The 18,836-nt window shown below is 42.9% G+C and overlaps 1 protein-coding gene across 4 annotated transcripts in view; it reads right to left on the bottom strand.

The window, feature by feature from the left end:
* Positions 1 to 18,836, bottom strand: part of PHF20L1 (PHD finger protein 20 like 1) — a 117,310-nt gene that overhangs the window by 55,925 nt on the left and 42,549 nt on the right. For all 4 annotated transcript variants that reach the window (XM_056522790.1, XM_056522791.1, XM_056522792.1 and 1 more), the window contains exons 7-9: positions 11,842 to 11,967; positions 10,457 to 10,539; positions 464 to 659 (exon numbers count right to left, since the gene is read on the bottom strand). In XM_056522790.1, coding sequence (XP_056378765.1) covers positions 464 to 659; positions 10,457 to 10,539; positions 11,842 to 11,967 — 405 coding nt within the window. The remainder of the gene's footprint in view (positions 1 to 463; positions 660 to 10,456; positions 10,540 to 11,841; positions 11,968 to 18,836) is intronic.

Here is an 18,836-nt window from a genome sequence, read left to right as displayed (position 1 = left end):
CCGGCTCTTTGCTACAGGATAGAGACAAACTTACAATGTCTATGGGATGGTCTTGGTTGCTGCACAGGGAGCAAGGATAGAAGTGCTTAGCCGTGGACTTCTCTCCCAGCTCGTTCTACTGATCGGTTGGGGTCTGAACACCCAGACCCTGATCAATCAAATATTTTGACATGTCTCTAGGATATTTACATTTTTTATTTATTTTTTTTAAAGGTGTCTAAACATTGGAGAAAATCTTATGTGTACCTGGGTATCCCAGTTCTCTAGTACCAAAGGGTCAATACATTCTTTCTGTATAACAAATTTTAGTACCTAAAATGTGCAGTATACTGAGAGAATAACATCTTAATACTGAAGAAAAAAACCCTGCAATGTAACTAAATCTGCAAATCAATTATAAAACATTGAATAGATTTTATTGCAACAGGAGGAAGGAGACTGTAGGCAAATGGCAGATCCTCGCCTTGATTTAGCTGCGGATCGGTAAAGGATAATGATGGGGACTTTTTACACCCTGAGGCATCGACAGACTCCTGTTTGTCTTTCTTGCTGCGAAACTTCCCGGAAGACAAAGTTGGCGGCAACAGCGAGGGTTTCACTGTCATAATAGAATGGCATTTATCTGCTTCAATTTGATTCTGCGGTTTGGGAGCAATGGCCTAAAAGAAAATAAGATTTTTACAGTTATATCTGCATTAAACAGGATTCAAGGCTCAAGCAAGAGAGATATTGCCCGAAGCACAAAAGTGAAAAAAAGCAATAAAAAAAAGTTACAAATAATAGAAGTGTCCAGCAATAAAAATATAAAATGAAAAAGGCTTAAAATAAATTAACCCTAAATGTGAAATAAAGAAAAAAAAATGGCCTAAACACTAAAATACATATTTCAACTAAAATATATTTTATAGAACCTTTTACAAGAAAAAAAAAATATGTTTATATTTAAGTTATTGTACCAGTCATTTAAAAAAAAAAAATTATTCGATTGGTCGGGGTCTCCACTGTGTGACATGTGAAAAGTAAATTTTTTTTTCTAAACGACAGGTACACCAACCATAATTAAGGGGCCTGGTCTCCTATAGGCTTGGTTCACTGGTAGTATTTTGGTTAGTATTTTAAGCCAGAACTACAGAATGCTACAGAGAAAAACTTTTTCTGTGTTTTTGGCCAAAAATACTAACCATAATTAGCTTCAAGTTAAGGACCAACCTGGCTTTACTTTTCACACAGCTCCATACATTTGGTAGTGGTGGTATCTGGTATTGCAGCTTTGTCCCGCTCACTAGATTGGCACTGAGATGCAAAGAGCTGTAGCACCGGGAACAGCCACTACAAAATGAACGGTGCTGTGTATGGTGGAGTGGGACCCCTACCTATTAGCCTGTTATAAGGAAAATATTTCATGTTAAAACTAAGTTTATTGTAAGTTATTGTATTGACTGTTCGGTACTTGAAAAATACACTATGCAACCATGAAAAACAAATAATGTATCACATTCAGTTTTTGTTCACATTCAGGGTAGGTATTTACCTCTTGTGTAGGTCCAAGAATACTTGATTGATCAAATGTTATGCAACAGATTTACAATCATTTAGAAGATACAATCTGCATTTAGGATTAGGAAATGTTACCATGTCGATGAATTAAAATTTTGAATGTTTAGTTACCCATTAAGAAATAAATTATATACTGAAAGAATAAAGTTAAAACAAAACTAAAAATAAGATTTTGGCATGTTTTTTTAAGTTTAGATTCTTTTCCTAAGTGTTTTTTGTTTTTGTGTTTTAACCCACTTCTGGAAATAAAGTTACATATAACACTACAGTAATAATAAACATGAACAAAAAGGGAAAACCAAATGTGTTTAAAGATATAAAAATGAATTCCCAAAAATGTTCTCTGAACTTTCGCTCTGCACTACAGCAATATGCCTAAGCTTCTAAAAGTAAAGCACTTACTAGTTCGTTTACTTCTATGTAAAGTCAATGTTTACACGGCATCCAATGTCATTTACGATGGGCTGGAAGTTGTGCGCTTAAAGGGGTACTCCGGGAAAACAAATGTGTTTAAAGATATAAAAATGAATTCCAAAAAATGTTCTTTGAAGTTCCGCTGTGCACTACAGCAATATGCCTAAGCTTCTAAAAGTAAAGCACTTACTAGTTCGTTTAGTTCTATGTAAATTCAATGTTTACACGGCATCCAATGTCATTTACTATGGGCTGGAAGTTGTGCGCTTAATGGGGTACTCCAGTGGAAAAAATTTTTTTCATATCAACTGGTTCCAGAAAATTAAACAGATTTGTAAATTACTTCTATTAAAAAATCTTCATCCTTCCAGTACCTATCAGCTGATGTATTCTATAGAGGAAGTTGAGTTGTTCTTTCCAGTCTGACCTCAGTACTCTCTGCTGACACCTCTGTTCATGTCAGGAACTGTCCAGAGTAGGAGCAAATGCCCATAGCAAACCTCTCCTGCTCAGGACAGTTCCTGACATGGACAGAGGTGTCAGCAGAGAGCACTGTGGTCAGACTGGAAAGAACTACACAACTTCCTCTGTAGCATACAGCAGCTTATAAGCACTGGAAGGATTAATATTTTTTTTTTAACAGATGTAATTTACAAATCTGTTTAGCTTTTTGCCACCAGTTGATTTGAAATGTTTCTTTCCACTGAAGTACCCCTTTAATAATGTAAAGCAAGGCCATACATCTTAAATAGATTTCAGCGTAAAACTAAGGGCCCATTCACACATCGGATTATAATGTATTATATGAATTGTGTCGTGTCTTCGTGGAAAAAGAGGGGGAAGAAGCTCACAGAAATAAAAGAAAACAAATTAATTAATATTAGGAGAAAAGCAGTTGGGGTGGGGCTGCAAATTAGCGGGTCCCTCCTTGTTCACAGAACCATTAGGTCTTGTTGAGTGCAGGTAGGTAACACTACAAATCAACAAATGCAGTTGCAGTCATATCAGTAAAGCTCTGTCAATAATGTTTACATATCTGTTATATGTATAAGATGGTGCAGAACCAGTAGTCGTTGTTTCGGTTCCGTCCCTTTTTAAGGCCATTGACATATCCAATATACTTTGGTTCCTGCACCAGGTTCTTCATCAAAGAGGTCGTCGTTACTTATTGAATTCTCCAAACAGTCTCACAGGCAAAAAAGAAAAATTATTACTTCAAAAATCTTCTACGAAGGAGCACAACGTTGTTTCAGATAATCAATAATGGACGATCAGAGCAGATCACAAGGTGACGATTTGCCCTTTTAGGGTAAAAAGTTCATTGTTAAAAGTCAATTCCAGAAACAAAAATTGGGTAGGATATGAATTATAGCCACAACATGTAAACAAACACAGTTTATTGCACATCAACTACAACAGCTTCATGATCATCAAACGTTGCATACATCATCAGTTCTATAGAAAAATGAGGTCACATCGCTATAGACAAAGAAAAAACGGTCATGACCTTGTATAAAGTACAATCAGAAATGGGTCTCATAGGCAATTGTGTCTCATACAGAAATAACACATAGCACCCACAGTGTGTGTCACCTTCATTTATTGTAGGTTTAGGTGGTGGATTAGATAGTAGACCTCAGAAGATCATTAAAAACAATCAAATACTGATTAAAAAATATAATAAAAAAACGGTCAACCAAAATAAAAACAATAATATCACAAAGTTTATAAAACTTTATAAAAATTCAATGTAAGTGCTGCGGGAGCTTTGGGGAGTCTGGCAATATTTTTCATAAATTTTAAAGAGGGTATGTTCACTTCTGCAACTTTTTGTTGTTCCAAAGCATACAGGGAAAAAATAAAATAAAAACCAATGTCTTATAAATATTGGGCTAGGACATATTCCTGGTGCTCGGACGGTTACACCGCACTGACGATCAGCCCATCACCGGCCCAGACAGGATTTCACTGCCACCGTTGCTGATCTGCAGTGTTATTTATCTGCCCTCAAAACCAGGAAGAAGACCGGGCCGGAAGATGGAAGACCGATAACAGAGCGGCGGAAGGTAAGTTAAAGTTTATTCTTTTAACCCCCTCATGCCGCCACGCCCCCTCACAGACTTGCATTGAGGGGGCGGGGAGTGATGTGACGAGGGGGTGGGGCTATGACGTCACAAGCTCCCGGCGTTGTTCCAAACGCTGAACAGCGGAGTACCCCTTTAAAGGGGTACTCCGGCGCTTAGACATCTTATCCCCTATCCAAAGGATAGGGGATAAGATGCCTGATCGAGGGTAACCCGCTGCTGGGGACCCCCGTGATCTTGCACACCGCACCCCAGTTAAAATCAGTCCCCGGAGAGTGTTTGCTCCGGGTCTGATTACCGGAGACCACGGGGCCGGTGGCGTGTGATGTCACGCCTCCGCCCCCGTGTGACGTCACGCTCCGCCCCTCAATGCAAGCCTATGGGAGGGGGCGTGACAGCTGTCACGGAGCGAACATGCTCCAGGGACCGATTTTAACTGGGGTGCTGCGTGCAAGATCACGGGGGTCCCCAGCGGCAGGACCCCCACTATCAGGCATCTTATCCCCTATCCTTTGGATAGGGGATAAGATGTCTAAGCACCGGAGTACCCCTTTAAAGTGGTTTTAGGAGATTAGAATAAATAGAATAAAATTAGCTTTTTCACAAAAAACAGCTCCACGCTGGTTAATAGGCCGTGTCTGGAATTGCAACTGTCAAGTAAAACGAGGCCTGAGAGGCAATACCAGACACCGTTCCTAAACAAAGATGGTGCTCCTTTAGGCCTTTTCTGAAAAAACTTAATTGATAATATTAATTCTGCTGTAGGGTCTACAGAGGAGATATTGAAAATATATAAGAGACCGGCCTTCATGTTATCGCCTAAACGTTCCAGCAGTACAGGAAGTGGTGCTGATAACATAGAATTGCTAGTTGAGAAATTGTCTGAATTTAGCCTCAAAAGGCAGAGAACTGGGGTGCTAAATGTTTTAAGAGGCAAATCCATCCACAATACTGAATAAAACACTCTGTTAACATCAACCATACAGAAAGGGTTTTGTGCAATGTTTAGGGGATCGCTTCTTCTACACCAAAAAAAATGTTTTCTCCTTACATAAGTGTTCCCCTTTATAAATCATTGTAAAAGAAAATAGATTAAGAATCATATGGCTCAAATATTATCAGAATATTCCTGATATTCCTTAAAAAAAACACCCCCAACAATAAAGGAAACATACGAGCAGAGGACATTCACATTTGTGCAAAAGTAGTGGATCAATACAAAGGTCATATGAATAGCAAATACTTTCCAAGCAAAAAATTTAAATGTTTAACTCAATAGTGAAATAATTTTTTTTTTTTTTTTAAATAAATACAAATAAAAAAGTAATGGCAAAAGCAACACATGATGTAACCTGTATATAACAGAAATGGTGGTTAGGTGTCAACAGCAGAGACAACATTTATTGGGGTTGTCCGGCCACTAAAAGAATAAAATAAAATAAATAAATAAAAAATAAAAACAGAATGGAGTAAAATTGCAAAAAGTAGTCAGATTTAAGTTACCGAGTTGCCATCTCTCTTTTCTCAGCATTCTTCTACCTACAGGATGCATGGCACAGACATGTGACTACTCTAACCAACCACTGAGCTTAGGAGGTCACTACCGCAGCCAGTGATTGGTTGCAGTTGTCACATGTCAAGAGAGACCAGGTAAAAGTATTTTTTTTTTACATTTTATACCATTCTAAAATTTAAGTGGTGGGACAACCTCTTCATCGCCTCTTTCTTTGCGTGTCAAAAAATATTTATAAAATATTTTGAAATTAAATTTTTATACAAAAAAACAGGAAATAAAACCAGCCTTCCCTCCTGAAAACCACAAACAAAAGATTTGAAATTTTTTTTTTTTTTTTTAATTCTAACAATATAATTATAACTAGGAAAATCCTCCCTTTGTTGATAATAATAGATTTTTTTTTTTCCTCTCAAGAAAACTTTTAAACATTTTTTTTCATTTTTTTTTTAAATGTCAGCGTCAAATAACTAAGCTTTTTTGCTGTATGGCTTCAATTTTTGAGAGTAAACATAGCTTTGTTATTAAAATAGCTTCAACAATTAATGAAATGTTTTATTTATATAAAAAGAAAAAAAGAAAAAATCACAGTGCTTTACTTTATAGGTACTTGTCCCCATCTTCCCTCTATAAAGTAACAAAGAAAACTTTGAAAAACTTTTCCGGAGGTTACATTTATAGGATTGATCAAAACCTGTGTAGAAGAAGAGTGGTGCAGTTGCCCATACCAACCAGATTGCTTCTTTTATTTTTCAAAAGGCCTCTGAAAAATTAAAGAAGCGATCTGATTGGTTGCTATGTGCAACTACAGCACTTTTCCTTTGCACAAGTTTTGATAAATCCACCCCTTCGTCTTCAAGGGATTATTCCTAATTTACATAAAAATGGGAAATTGTAAACAAAAACAAAAAAGTCCCAAATAAAAAAAAATAATAATTCTAAAAACTGGAGCACCCTTCCTTCTCACATAAGGCAAGGGGCCATTGTCTAAAGGCCTCCATAAGCACCTCTATAAACACACAGATTTTGGCCTACAAAGGCCGACTTTTCTGTGTACGGGGGCCGTATTAGGGTCTATTCACACAGCAGAGTTTCCGCTTGCGGAATTCTGCCTCAAATTAAGGAGTACCAGTCATCAAACCATATTTTCTAAACTAATGCAGATTATATTCCCTAACTACTCCTAACACCCCTCCTGTCCTTAATTTTTTTTTCTGAGCTTTAAAAAGCTGTGTATCATACCTTTCCCCTTGCTCACATTGTGTGAGCTCCCGGCAGGAGAAAGTGGGCGTTCCCAAGCAGATGCTACGTCATTGAAGCCTGCGAGAGCTGTGCCCCGCATGCACTTCCTGAGTTTGGACTTCTGCAAGTCCAGGAGGAGACCAAACTAACAGTTTGACTTGTGCAGGGAACAGAACAGAGCCACCTAGTGGCCATTTTTTTCAATCACATTAAAAACATATAAAGGTTGAGAATTTTAACAGCAAGTAAATAGCAAAGTTTCTTATAATTAAATAAGGAAAAATATATTAAAAGTTTAGTTTGGCGACAGGTACTCTTTAAAAGGAGTTATCCAGGAAAAAACCTTTTTTTTATATATATCAACTGGCTCCAAAAAGTTAAACAGATTTGTAAATTACTTCTATTAAAAATTATTAATCCTTTCAGTACTTATGAACTTCTGAAGTTGAGTTGTTCTTTTCTGTCTAAGACCTCTCTGATGACACGTGTCTCGGGAACCGCCCAGTTTAGAAGAGGTTTGATATGGGGATTTGCTTCTAAACTGGGCGGTTCCCCAGACATGTGTCATCAGAGAGCAGAGAAGACAGAAAAGAACAACTCAACTTCAGAAGCTCATAAGTACTGAAAGGATTAAGATTTTTTAATAGAAGTAATTTACAAATCTGTTTAACTTTCTGAAGCCAGTTTAAAAAAAAGTTTTATCCTGAATAACCCCTTTAAAGCCCATATACTTCTATAGGATTCCGCACTCCCTTTCACACTTCTGAATTTCCGCTTGCGGAATTCTGCCTCAACTTAAAGCCCATAGACTTCTATGGGATTCCGCACTCCCATTCACACTTCTGAATTTCCGCTTGTGGAATTCCGCAAGCGGAATTCCGCAAGCGGAAATTCAGAAGTGTGAATGGGAGTGCGGAATCCCATAGAAGTCTATGGGCTTTAAGTTGAGGCGGAATTTTGCAAAAGGAAATTCTGCTGTGTGAATAGACACTTTACTCTTCCCCCGTCAGACAATGTTGTGGGACAAAAGGATCGGGCATGTCGGACCACTAAACCCCTGCAGTTACCCTCCTGCAAATGGCTTATATTGACAGCATATCTCCAGCATATCTACATCACTCAAGATTTTTTTTACTTTATTGTTTTTAAAATAGTTTACCCTCTGTATTTTTTCAGCTATAGGTAGTTTTGAGACTGTACAGGAGGGGGCTTATTTTATATTTAGCACCAACCCTAAGGGGTTATACTGTTCGCTTCTACACAAAAGTTTAAAAAAAATTAAAATAAAAAAATACATTACACATTTCTCTCTATTACAGTGGAGATGAAAAACACAATTTGGGCAGAAGAAATGTATCTAATCCATAAACAACGAGCAAGTGATACAGGCCGCTCCTGAATAAATGCTAACCTGCCGTCTGATGAATTACTACAGTAGCCCAGGCAAAAAAAAAATAGAAAAAAAAAAATTACTTAAAAACTTCTTTGCACAAAACGGTCCCTGCTCAGAGGAGCTTACAATCTAATACTGGTAGATAGAGTATAGGAAGATGCGATAAGCAATGTCCACCTTTACAAACATTTTTTTTACTATCTTAATGAATTAATTTAGTTTTGCAATAGTTGCTGAATAAACAATATTTAAAGGGGTACTCCGGTGGAAAACTTTTTTTTTGGTTTTGCTTTTTTAAATCAACTGGTGCCAGAAAGTTGAACAGATTTGCAAATTACTTCTATTAAAAAAAATCTTAATCCTTTCAGTACTTATTAGCTGCTGAATACTACAGAGGAAATTCTTTTCTTTTTGGAACACAGAGCTCTCTGCTGACATCTCTGTCCATTTTAGGAAGTGTCCAGAGCAGCATATGTTTGCTATGGGGATTTTCTCCTACTCTGGACAGTTCTTAAAATGGACAGAGGTGTCAGCAGAGAGCACTGTGCTCGTGATGTCAGCAGAGAGCTCTGTGTTCTAAAAAGAAAACCATTTCCTCTGTAGTATTCAGCAGCTAATAAGTACTGGAAGGATTAAGATTTTTTAATAGAAGTAATTTGCAAATCTGTTTAACTTTCTGGCACCAGTTGATTATAAAGAGAAGAAATATATATATATATATATATATATATATATATATATATATATAGTGTTCCACCGGAGTACCCCTGTAAAGGAAATCTGTCATCAGTATCACCCGCACTAACCTGTCATACAGGGTTGTAGTGCAGGTGATACAGATCAAAACGATACTTACCATGTCCCGAACCGCCGTTATTTAGCTTTTTCTTCATATGTAAATTAGGTCCTTGGGGCATGGGTGGAGCTCCGGGCACCCATATGTGATCTTCGGCCCGGTGGAGCGCTCATCCATATGCATAATCCCTCTCCCTCTTTGCGCTGCTGCTGGTCTACTCTACGGCACATTCACCGTAGAGTAAACCTGCCTCGCAAGCAGGGAGGGGGATTATGCATATGGGTGAGTGCTCCACCCGGTCAAAGATGACAGAGGTGTCCGGAGCTCCACCCATGCCCCAAGGACCTCATTTACTTATGAAGAAAAAGCAAAATAATGGCGGAACAGTTGGACGGTTCGGGACATGGTAAGTATCGTTTTCATCAGTATCACCTGCACTACAAGCCTGTTAGACAGGTTGTTGCAGGAGATCCAGATGAAAGACTTCCTTTAGCAGTTTTGTATCTTCATAGTAATTGATGTCATACTCACTTCTGTTCTCCAACTTTGGCTACACAGAAAAGTTCATAGGAACTACAAAGACTAAGGGAATTAATTTAATTTTTATAGATTAATTGGGACAATAAAAAAAAAATGGTTGTGATGGTGGACAGGGGACAAAAAGACTAATAATAATATATTCTGGCAGTTTTTAAAGTAACCATTTTCAATGGAGAATATCCTATTTAATTACCGGTATAACATTTTTTTTTGTATTTCCTACTAATGAATACCATAATTAAACACTTTGTGACTCCTTCACATAATGAGATCATTTCAAGAAAAAAAAGAAAGAAAGAAAAGAACAACGAAGAAAAGAAATGTTCCAGATTCTCACATTCAGCATAAACCACCTGTAATATTGCCGTATTTGGCATCTGACACCATGTCCTTAAAATAATTTTTATATATATATATATTTTTAAATATATTTGTATTTTTTTTTCCGGTTATGGATCTTAATTTTGAGTTTACATGGACACATAAATATACTTTGCTTTACAGAACCAGAGCTGAACTTCGAATTTAGCTGGCTGGCAGCAATGTCCGATAAGCTGCTGGTTCAGGGTCTGTGCTCAATTGCAGTGCATTGTAAGAGATGGCTGCTTATTAATAAAGCACCTCCCAACATGCAGTGCAACTAAGCAGAACCCCCAACCTCTTCCAGCATTTCTAGCATATAAAAATTTAAAAAAAAGTCTGATAAAATGAAGCATTCGCAAATGTATAGATGTTAGGAGAAATGAGGGACATGGTGACAGATGGGCAATACTGGGAATACATACAGCCTTCCACTTGTGCAGATGAAAAGCTTTTGCACTGGAAGCAGGCACTGGTTTAAGGTTCAATAAGGTACAAGCCCTGATGTGGGTCCCTGCTGGAATCTTGAAAAAGAACCACACTCGCCCATTTCATACCTCTTCCTGCTTCGCAGGCTTTTCAGTGGCTTGCTGCTTCTTTTCTGCATCGTCCAGCACCACAGCTTTCGAGGCCAATAAACCTTCAAAAGAGAACAGGAACATATTGTAATTCAGGAACGTGATGGGTAAGCTGTTAGGGGCCATCACTAAATCATGGAGTAACCTGAATAGGAGACATTTTTCTTAAATATGTTCTATCACAAAGTTTCTTACTTTTACTGCTGATTTATGTAAAGTTTATTAAATGGTTAGTGACCATTTAAAGGGATAGTCCACCATAAGGTGATTTTAGTAGTATGTACCTGCCAGAATTGGGTATTTTCTGTTGAATTTCGTTCTCTAAACTACACATCCCATAGTTCCATAGTTTGTAAGTATGAGGTCACTTTCCTCCCTCCCACACATCAGCCATTTCACCCATTGAAACACACCTGTGATCCCTTCAATGCAATACACCAGTGCTTTCTAATCAGGGTGCCTAGAGCTGTTGTAAAATGATCTCCCTCCCACCCAGCGGACGCTCCACCCATTGAAGCAGGACAGGCTCCCTTAGATCACCTGACTAGTGATGTCAGGTCTCGACGAATTGCAACCTGGGAAATCCCGGGACCTGAATAATTTTGTATGCTGTTAAAAATAAATATTGGGGCGATAATCACATAAGAATTGTGAGAAAACCGTCACACACAGGTACAGCCACTATATTATGAACTACACTAACTTTACAGCCCATGTAGCATAGTCACATAAAAAACTCAAAGTTAGTTTTGCAACCGCTGGAGAGCCAAAGGTTCAAGACCTCCCATATACACTTCTGAATTTCCGCTTGCGGAATTCCGCCTCAAATTGAAGCCCAGAGACGTCTATGGGATTCCACACTTCTGAATTTCCGCTAGCGGAATTCCGCAAGCAGAAATTCAGACGTGTGAATGGGAGTGCGGAATCCCATAGAAGTCTATGGGCTTTAATTTGAGGCAGAATTCCGCCGTGTGAATAGGCCCTAAGAAAGGTGGCCATACACATGATATAACTGTAGGCTGAAATGTCTGATTTTTACAACTTTGTCCGACCGACCTGCCACGTTATGATTTTTTTGCAGCTGTGGTTGGCAGAAAAAAATATGGCATGACAAGCCAAATTCAGACAACCCTATGCCACTTCATATAAGGTCACTGTGATATATTATATATATATATTTTTTTTAAATAACCCACAGTGATCCATTGGATGTATTGCTGGTGGGACCATTCGTACAACAGATTTCACCAATATTTGATCGCCCACACAAACGACTTCTGTAGGCCTGTACTGATGTTAGAAGCAAAGTTATTTTACAGGATTCACCTGGGTATCATTTTATTTCCCGGGATCAGACATTGTACCTGTGATTTTGTTTAGCCGGGCACGCTTTGCTTGAAAGGAGCTGGCTTGGCTGATCTTCCTCTTTAGTAACGCCTCATCTTCTCGCTGTTGAAGGGAAAGTTTCGGTACTTCTTCTAATGCAATTTCTAAATTACAAAATAGAATTTTTTTTTTTATTATTTAGAGAACTGAAAAGATAAATATTGTGATTGTGAATAAAAACAAAGACTTCTTAAAGTGCATCAGTCATCTCTGTATGATGTACAGAGCTGTAGACCCCAGTATTTAGGACATAAGTAGATAGGAAAGTGTGCACCTTTGCTTACAGTGAAAGAGATTTGTAAAAGTATACTTGAGTTTTTTAAGATAGTCAAACAGTCAGAGAGGTGGGCAGTCACAGCAGTCCGCCTCCTTCCCAGCATGCTCCCAGAATGAAGTCCTGTAACTCCATTACGTGGGATCACCACAAGAGAGATCCCATGACCAGGCATCACAAGATTCCTCACAAAAGTTCCTAGGAGCTACCTAAAGGGGCAGAGCAATGAAGAGTCAGGGGGGAAATATTTTCTCATAGTCCTCTCTTCTCTGATGACTGGTTATGACTATAGGCCTTTCCATGGACCCCAGGCAGCCTTATTTGATTAAATTACCCCATTTTTAATGTGGATGGAATTATATCATGTAGATAAGCAGAATATGCTTTATATAATCTCAATATTGAGATGGTAAAGTTAGTTAATGAGCCAAACTTCCTTCTTCTGCAGATGAACGGGGCGTGTCTTATGGGGATCAATGCAATCACATATTGAATAGTCTATGGATCTTTCTCTGCTCCATCACATGATATAACAATTCCCATGAGGAAACAAAGAAGTACTCCAGTGGAACAATGTTTTTTTTTACAAATCAACTGGTGCTAGAAAGTTAAACAGATTTGTAAATTACTATTAAAATATCTTAATCCTTCCAGCACTTATCAGCTGCTGTATGCTCCAAGTTGTTTAGTTATTTCCAGTCTGACCACAGTGCTCTCTGCTGACACCTCTGTCCATGTCAGGCACTGTCCAGAGTAGGAACAAATCCCCATAGCAAACCTATCCTGCTCTGGACAATTCATGACATGGACAGAGGTGTCAGAAGAGAGCACTGTGGTCAGACTGGAAAGAACTAAACAACTTCCTCTGGAGCATACAGCAGCTGATAAGTACTGGAAGAAGATTTTTTAATAGAAGTAATATACAAATGTGTTTAACTTTTGCCAGTTGATTTAAAAAAGGAGATCTTTTAACACTTATCGTAAAATCTCTTTCTCGAAGGATCCATTGGGGGACACAGACCGTGGGTGTATGCTGCTGTCTCTAGGAGGTGTGACACTATGGTAATAAAAAAAAGTCAGCTCCTCCCAGTAGGATATACCTGCCTCCAGGCCCTGAGCTAATCAGTTTTAGTTCCAGAGCAATAGAAGAGGACAGACAGGTCAAAGACGACCCAAACTGTCCGAGAACCAGAAGAAAAAATACAACTTAACACACCCTCGGACAGAGAACCGAAGAAAAACCCCAAAAAAGGGTCGGAGCTGTGTCCCCCAATGGATCCTTCGAGAAAGATTTTACGGTAAGTGTTAAAAAATCTCCTTTTCTCTATCGGCTCCATTTTGGGGGGGGGGGGGGGGGGGGGGACAGACCGTGGGACGTACCAAAGCCGTCCCTTGGGTGGGCAGATAAGCAGTCAGGCAGACAGCCGTTCCACGGCCGCCTGCAACACTTTACGGCCCAGACTAGCATCAGCCGATGCAAAGGTATGAACCCGGTAGAACCTCGAGAAAGTGTGCAAAGACGACCAAGTAGCCGCCTTGCAAATCTGCAAGGCCGAAGCTCTGTTCTGAAGAACCCAGGATGCCCCAACAGAACGGGTAGAATGAGCCACAACCCTGAAAGGAGGAATCTTCCCCTTACAGCGATAGACTTCCGAAAAGGCAGACCGAATCGACCGAGAAATGGTGGCCTTGGAAGCAGGTTGTCCCATACGACGACCTTCCGTGAGGACGAAAAAGGAATCACACTGACGAAACGAAGAAGTAATAGAGAGATAGGACCTAACAGCCCGAACCACATCCAGTTTGTGGAGTAAATGCTCCTTAGGATGAGAAGGAGCGGACAAAAAGACGGGAGGACAACGTCCTCATTGAGATAAAAAGCCGAAACCACCTTAGGCAAAAAGGAAGGATCTGGCCTGAAAACAACCTTGTCCTGGGGGACCACCAGAATGGAGAACGGCAGGAGAGAGCCACCAATTCAGACACCCTCCGGATGGAGGTGATAGCAACAAGAAACGCCACCTTCCAAGAAAAGAGGCACAGAGACACCTCTCTAAGGGGCTCAAAGGGTGCACCCTGGAGGGCACTCAGAACCAGATTCAAGTCCCAAGGGGGAGAGGGTGACCGGTAAGGAGGGACAGCATGTGCCACTCCTTGAAAGAAGGTCCGGACATGAGAATTAGAAGCCAGAGGATGCTGGAAAAGATAAGAAAAAGCCGAAACCTGACCCTTAAGGGAACTGAGAGACAACCCCAGTTCCAAACCCGACTGCAAAAGGAGAGAAGACTGGGAACCGAGAAAGTCACAGGAGACAGGACCTGAGCTTCACACCAGCGAAAATAAGACCGCCATGTACGGTGGTAAATTTTTGCCGAGGAGGGCTTACGAGCCCTGAGCATGGTGAGAAAGACTTGGGAAGAGAACCCGCGGGCCCTCAAAACCGCAGTCTCAACCGCCAAACCGTCAAATGCAGCGACTGTAGATTGGGGTGGCAAAGAGGACCCTGTGAGAGCAGGTCCGGACGAAGCGGAAGGATCAGTGGAGCGTCGTCCAGGAGCCTGACTACGTCGGCGTACCACGACCTTCAGGGACAATTTGGAGCTACCAGAATGGCGGAAACATCCTCCGATTTGAGCTTCCTCAGAACTCTGGGGGGAGAGGGAACAGGTAGGGTAGGGCAAACCCCGCCTAAAGAATCATTAGGGCGTGTTCAAGGCTAGAGCCTGAGGGTCCTTGGACACAAAAGGAAGGATCTTCCGATTGTGCCGAGACGCGAAGAGGTCCACGTCTGAAATGCCCCAGAGGTCGCAGACCCCCGGAATGTGAAATGCCGAAATGGCCAGAACCTTGCTTTCCGCCCAGATGAGAATCTTTGTCACCTCGGCCTTGGCTGCAGAGCTGCGAGTGCCGCCTTGGCGATTTATGTACGCCACGGCCGTGGCATTGTCCGACTGGATGCGGACAGGACGGGACCGAAGCCGAGACTCCCAAAGAAAAAGACAAGGAAGAATCACCTGTAGTTCCAATATGTTTATAGGAAGAAGGGCTTCTCGGGGAGACCAGAGTCCCTGAACCGTCCATTCCTCGAACACACCGCCCCAGCCCCACAGACTGGCATCCGTTGTAACTACCTGCCAGCGAAAGGGAAGAAATGACCTCCCCTGAAGAAGAAGGGGGGAGCGGAGCCACCAGAGCAGAGACTGTCGGATCCTGGAGGGAGAACAATCTTGCGATCGAGGGACAGAGGAGATCTGTCCCATTGAGGGAATAATAGCCAGCTGAAGAGGGCGGTAATGAAACTGGGCCACCATCCGACCCAGGACTTTCATACAAGTGCGGATGGAAACTGGGACCTGAGCCCGAAGGGAGCGGACTCCAGACATAAGAGTCAGTTAGACCGGCGGAAGACAAATTCGGGCAGGGGCCGTGTTGAAGTGAAGTCTAGAGATGAGCGAACTTACAGTAAATTCGATTCTTCACGAACTTCTCGGCTCGGCAGTTGATGACTAATCCTGCGTAAATTAGTTCAGCCTTCAGGTGCCCGGTGGGCTGGAAAAGGTGGATACATTCCTAGGAAAGAGTCTCCTAGTACTGTATCCACCTTTTCCAGCCCATCGGAGCACCTGAAAGCTGAACTAATTTATGCAGGAAAAGTCATCAACTGCCGAGACGAGAAGTTCATGACGAATCGAATTTACTTTAAGTTCGCTCATCTCTAGTGAAGTCCCAAGAAGATCAGAGACTGGGTGGGAGAGAGGACTGACTTGTCCCGGTTGACCATCCACCTGAAGTGATCCAGAGTGTGAAGAGCGACATCCACATTCTCCAGAGTCTGGGCTCTGGTGGGAGCCTTGATGAGAAGGTCGTCCAGGTAGGGTATCACCGAGACTCCCCTCGACCGCAACAGGGCCATCACTGGCGCAAGGATCTTGGTAACGACCCGAGGAGCCGTGGCCAGGCCAAAGGGGAGGGCTACGAATTGAAATGCCCCTCCGGAACCGCAAAGCGGAGATACCAATGATGGGCTGGAAATATTGGTACATGGAGGTAGGCATCCTTGATGTCCACCGAAGGAAGAAACTCCCCTTGTTCTAGGGATGCCACTACCGAACGGAGAGATTCCATTCGGAAGTGGCGGATGAGAAGATGACGGTTGAGACACTTGAGGTCTAGGATTGGTCGTAAAGAACCGTCCTTCTTGGGGACCACAAAAAGAATGGAATAGGAACCCCGAAAAACGTTCCCCTGGAGGAAATGGGAACGATAACCCCTTGGAGGAGCAGAGACTGGAGAGCCTCTCGAAATTGCTTCACCAGAGAAGGAGACCGGGGGGCCCGGGATTGAAAAAAGCAAACCCTCGGAAGGGAGGCAAATTCGATTTGGTAACTGTTGGACACCACGTTCCTGACCCAGGAGTCCTGAATGTGTGTGGTCCAGATGTCTCGAAAAAGTAAGAGACGACCTCCCACCCGAGAAAAAAACTGCGGGTGGGGGGCTTCACTTCATGCGGAAGTGGGTTTGCGGTTGCCTGATTTGGTTGCAAACCAGCCGAAACGGTTGGTGTCCGACTTCCAAGAAGGGCGTGCCCGGAACGAGGGAGCCTTCTTGTCCCGTGAAGGCGCCTGCTCAGACACCTTGCTGGGGCCATGGGTCCGAAAGGACCGAAAGGAAGAGGGCTTCCTTTGGGAAGTGGAGGACGCCTTGTTTTGAGGCAACAAGGAACCCTTACCACCCGTCGCCTCAAAGATAATCTCGACAAGGCGCTTGCCAAAAAGACGGCCACCCGTAAAAGGAAGCTCAGTGAGAGACCTTTTGAAAGCGGCATCCGCATTCCAAGCTTTAAGCCACATAGAATGGCGGAGAGCAGCTAGGTGACCCACAGCAAATGCAGAACAACGGGCTGACTGCATGGAAGCTGTGCACAGAAAGTCCCCAGCTTAGAGCATTGGAGGGCCAGAGCAGACAGATCCTCTGGGGGGATCCCGCTAGGATACCCCGACGGAGTTATAGGCACCACTCAGATAGGGCCTTGCACGCCCATGTCGAGGCGAAGATGGGAAGAAGCGAAGAGCCAGCTGCTTTAGAGGCAAACTTCGCTAAGGACTCCCCCTTCTTGTCCGTGGAATCCATGAAGGCAGCCGCATCTGCCAGTGGCAGTGTAGTAGCCTTAGAGATTCGGGAGATTGGTGGATCCACTGAAGGCGGGGAACCACCTTAGTGACAAGATCCTTGTCAAATGCATAACGTACTTGAATCGTCTTTATTCCCGAGAACCTCTTGTCTGGATGTTTCCGTGCAGATTCCAGAATGGTCTCAAAGTCAGCGTGAGAGCTGAACCTTTGAGGTGCTGGCTTAGCACGATGAAAGGATACTTCAGGAGTTATGTCCAAAGATCCTGGGTCCTCTTAAGTGAAAGGTGTCTCCTATGGCTGCGACCAATGAGTTCACCGTTTAAACTGTACCCGAGTGGTCCTCTGTGTCAGATGCCGATTCGGAAACCTCGTCAGCCAGGTCGCCAGGAGAATGCGACGAGTGGAGGCAGTCCTGACCGGGTACGCGGGGGGGGGGGGGGGGGCGGGACCCACAGGGGGAGCACCCACACCTATCTGAAGACTCAATGGAAGAGTCGGACGAGGCACCCCTAGTACGCTTGTGAGAGCGTGAAGTATGTGGGGAAGAGGAGCGGGCCTCCAGAGAGGGCCGGCGCAGGGCAGACCCCTTCAAGGTGGACGCCACTTCCCGGGAGGCCTCAGCCACCGAACGGGAGACTTGAGTCAAATCAGCCATATACTGGGTCAGAGAAGAAACCCAGGCTGGAGGGGCGGCTGAATCCACCGGAACCAAAAGGGCATCCGGGGGTACCAGGGGAGCAGTGGAGCAGGCAGAGCAAGTGGGCTCAGTAGAGCCAGGCATCTTAGAATTACAGTGCTTACAGACAAAACAAGACTCTGACATTCCGGTTATGTGTTTAGAGGGAGGAACAGCTCTGGGTACGGACATAATGAGAAAAAGACAGGAACTTTCTCACTCCAGACTGTGTCCCCTGGCAGCTGCAGGGAGGAGAACTCAGCTCCGTGCAGCTAGAGTGAAAAATGGGCCAGCCAATAGCCAGAGAGGGGCGTTCCTGAGGCAGAGGCACAATCTGATTGGCCCCTACTGAAATTTGCACCCCCGGCGCTGATTGGAGGCCGCTTTGCGCCTCTAGAGAGCTCCGACAGCCCAGGGGGCGGAGCTATGAGAAGAGCGAGAAGAAGCTGTAATGACGCCCGCTCCTTGTCCCGAGCGCACATGTCAGCCGCATATGCGCTCGGGGGGGGAAGTGAGCGGGCGGCCCAAACGCCGGCAGCGGCTGCCGGAGAAAACGAAAGTAAGCCAGAACGAGCGTTGCGGCTGTCAGCCGCATATAAGGCGCTGTGGTCATAGCCGCACAGTAAACACCACACACACACACACAGTGAAGTAGAAAAAACACATTCACACAGTTTAAATATAGAATGCATGCCCCCTAAGATGCCACTGCTCACCTGAAAAGGTGGGCCAAAAAACTGAGGGTCTCCAGAGGTTGCAAGTCTGCACCTAAGGGAGAAAAGGGAAATGTACTTATCTCAGTCAGAAGAACTTACCTAATGGAGTCTTCCATGAGGTCTTCAGTCAGCTTTTGTCGCCTGCATCACGCCTACCTGCTATGCGCGAGCGAGG

The sequence above is a fragment of the Hyla sarda genome, chromosome 5 (assembly GCF_029499605.1).
Source record: "Hyla sarda isolate aHylSar1 chromosome 5, aHylSar1.hap1, whole genome shotgun sequence".
NCBI lineage: Eukaryota > Metazoa > Chordata > Amphibia > Anura > Hylidae > Hyla > Hyla sarda.
This window is presented reverse-complemented; position numbering and strand designations above follow the sequence as displayed.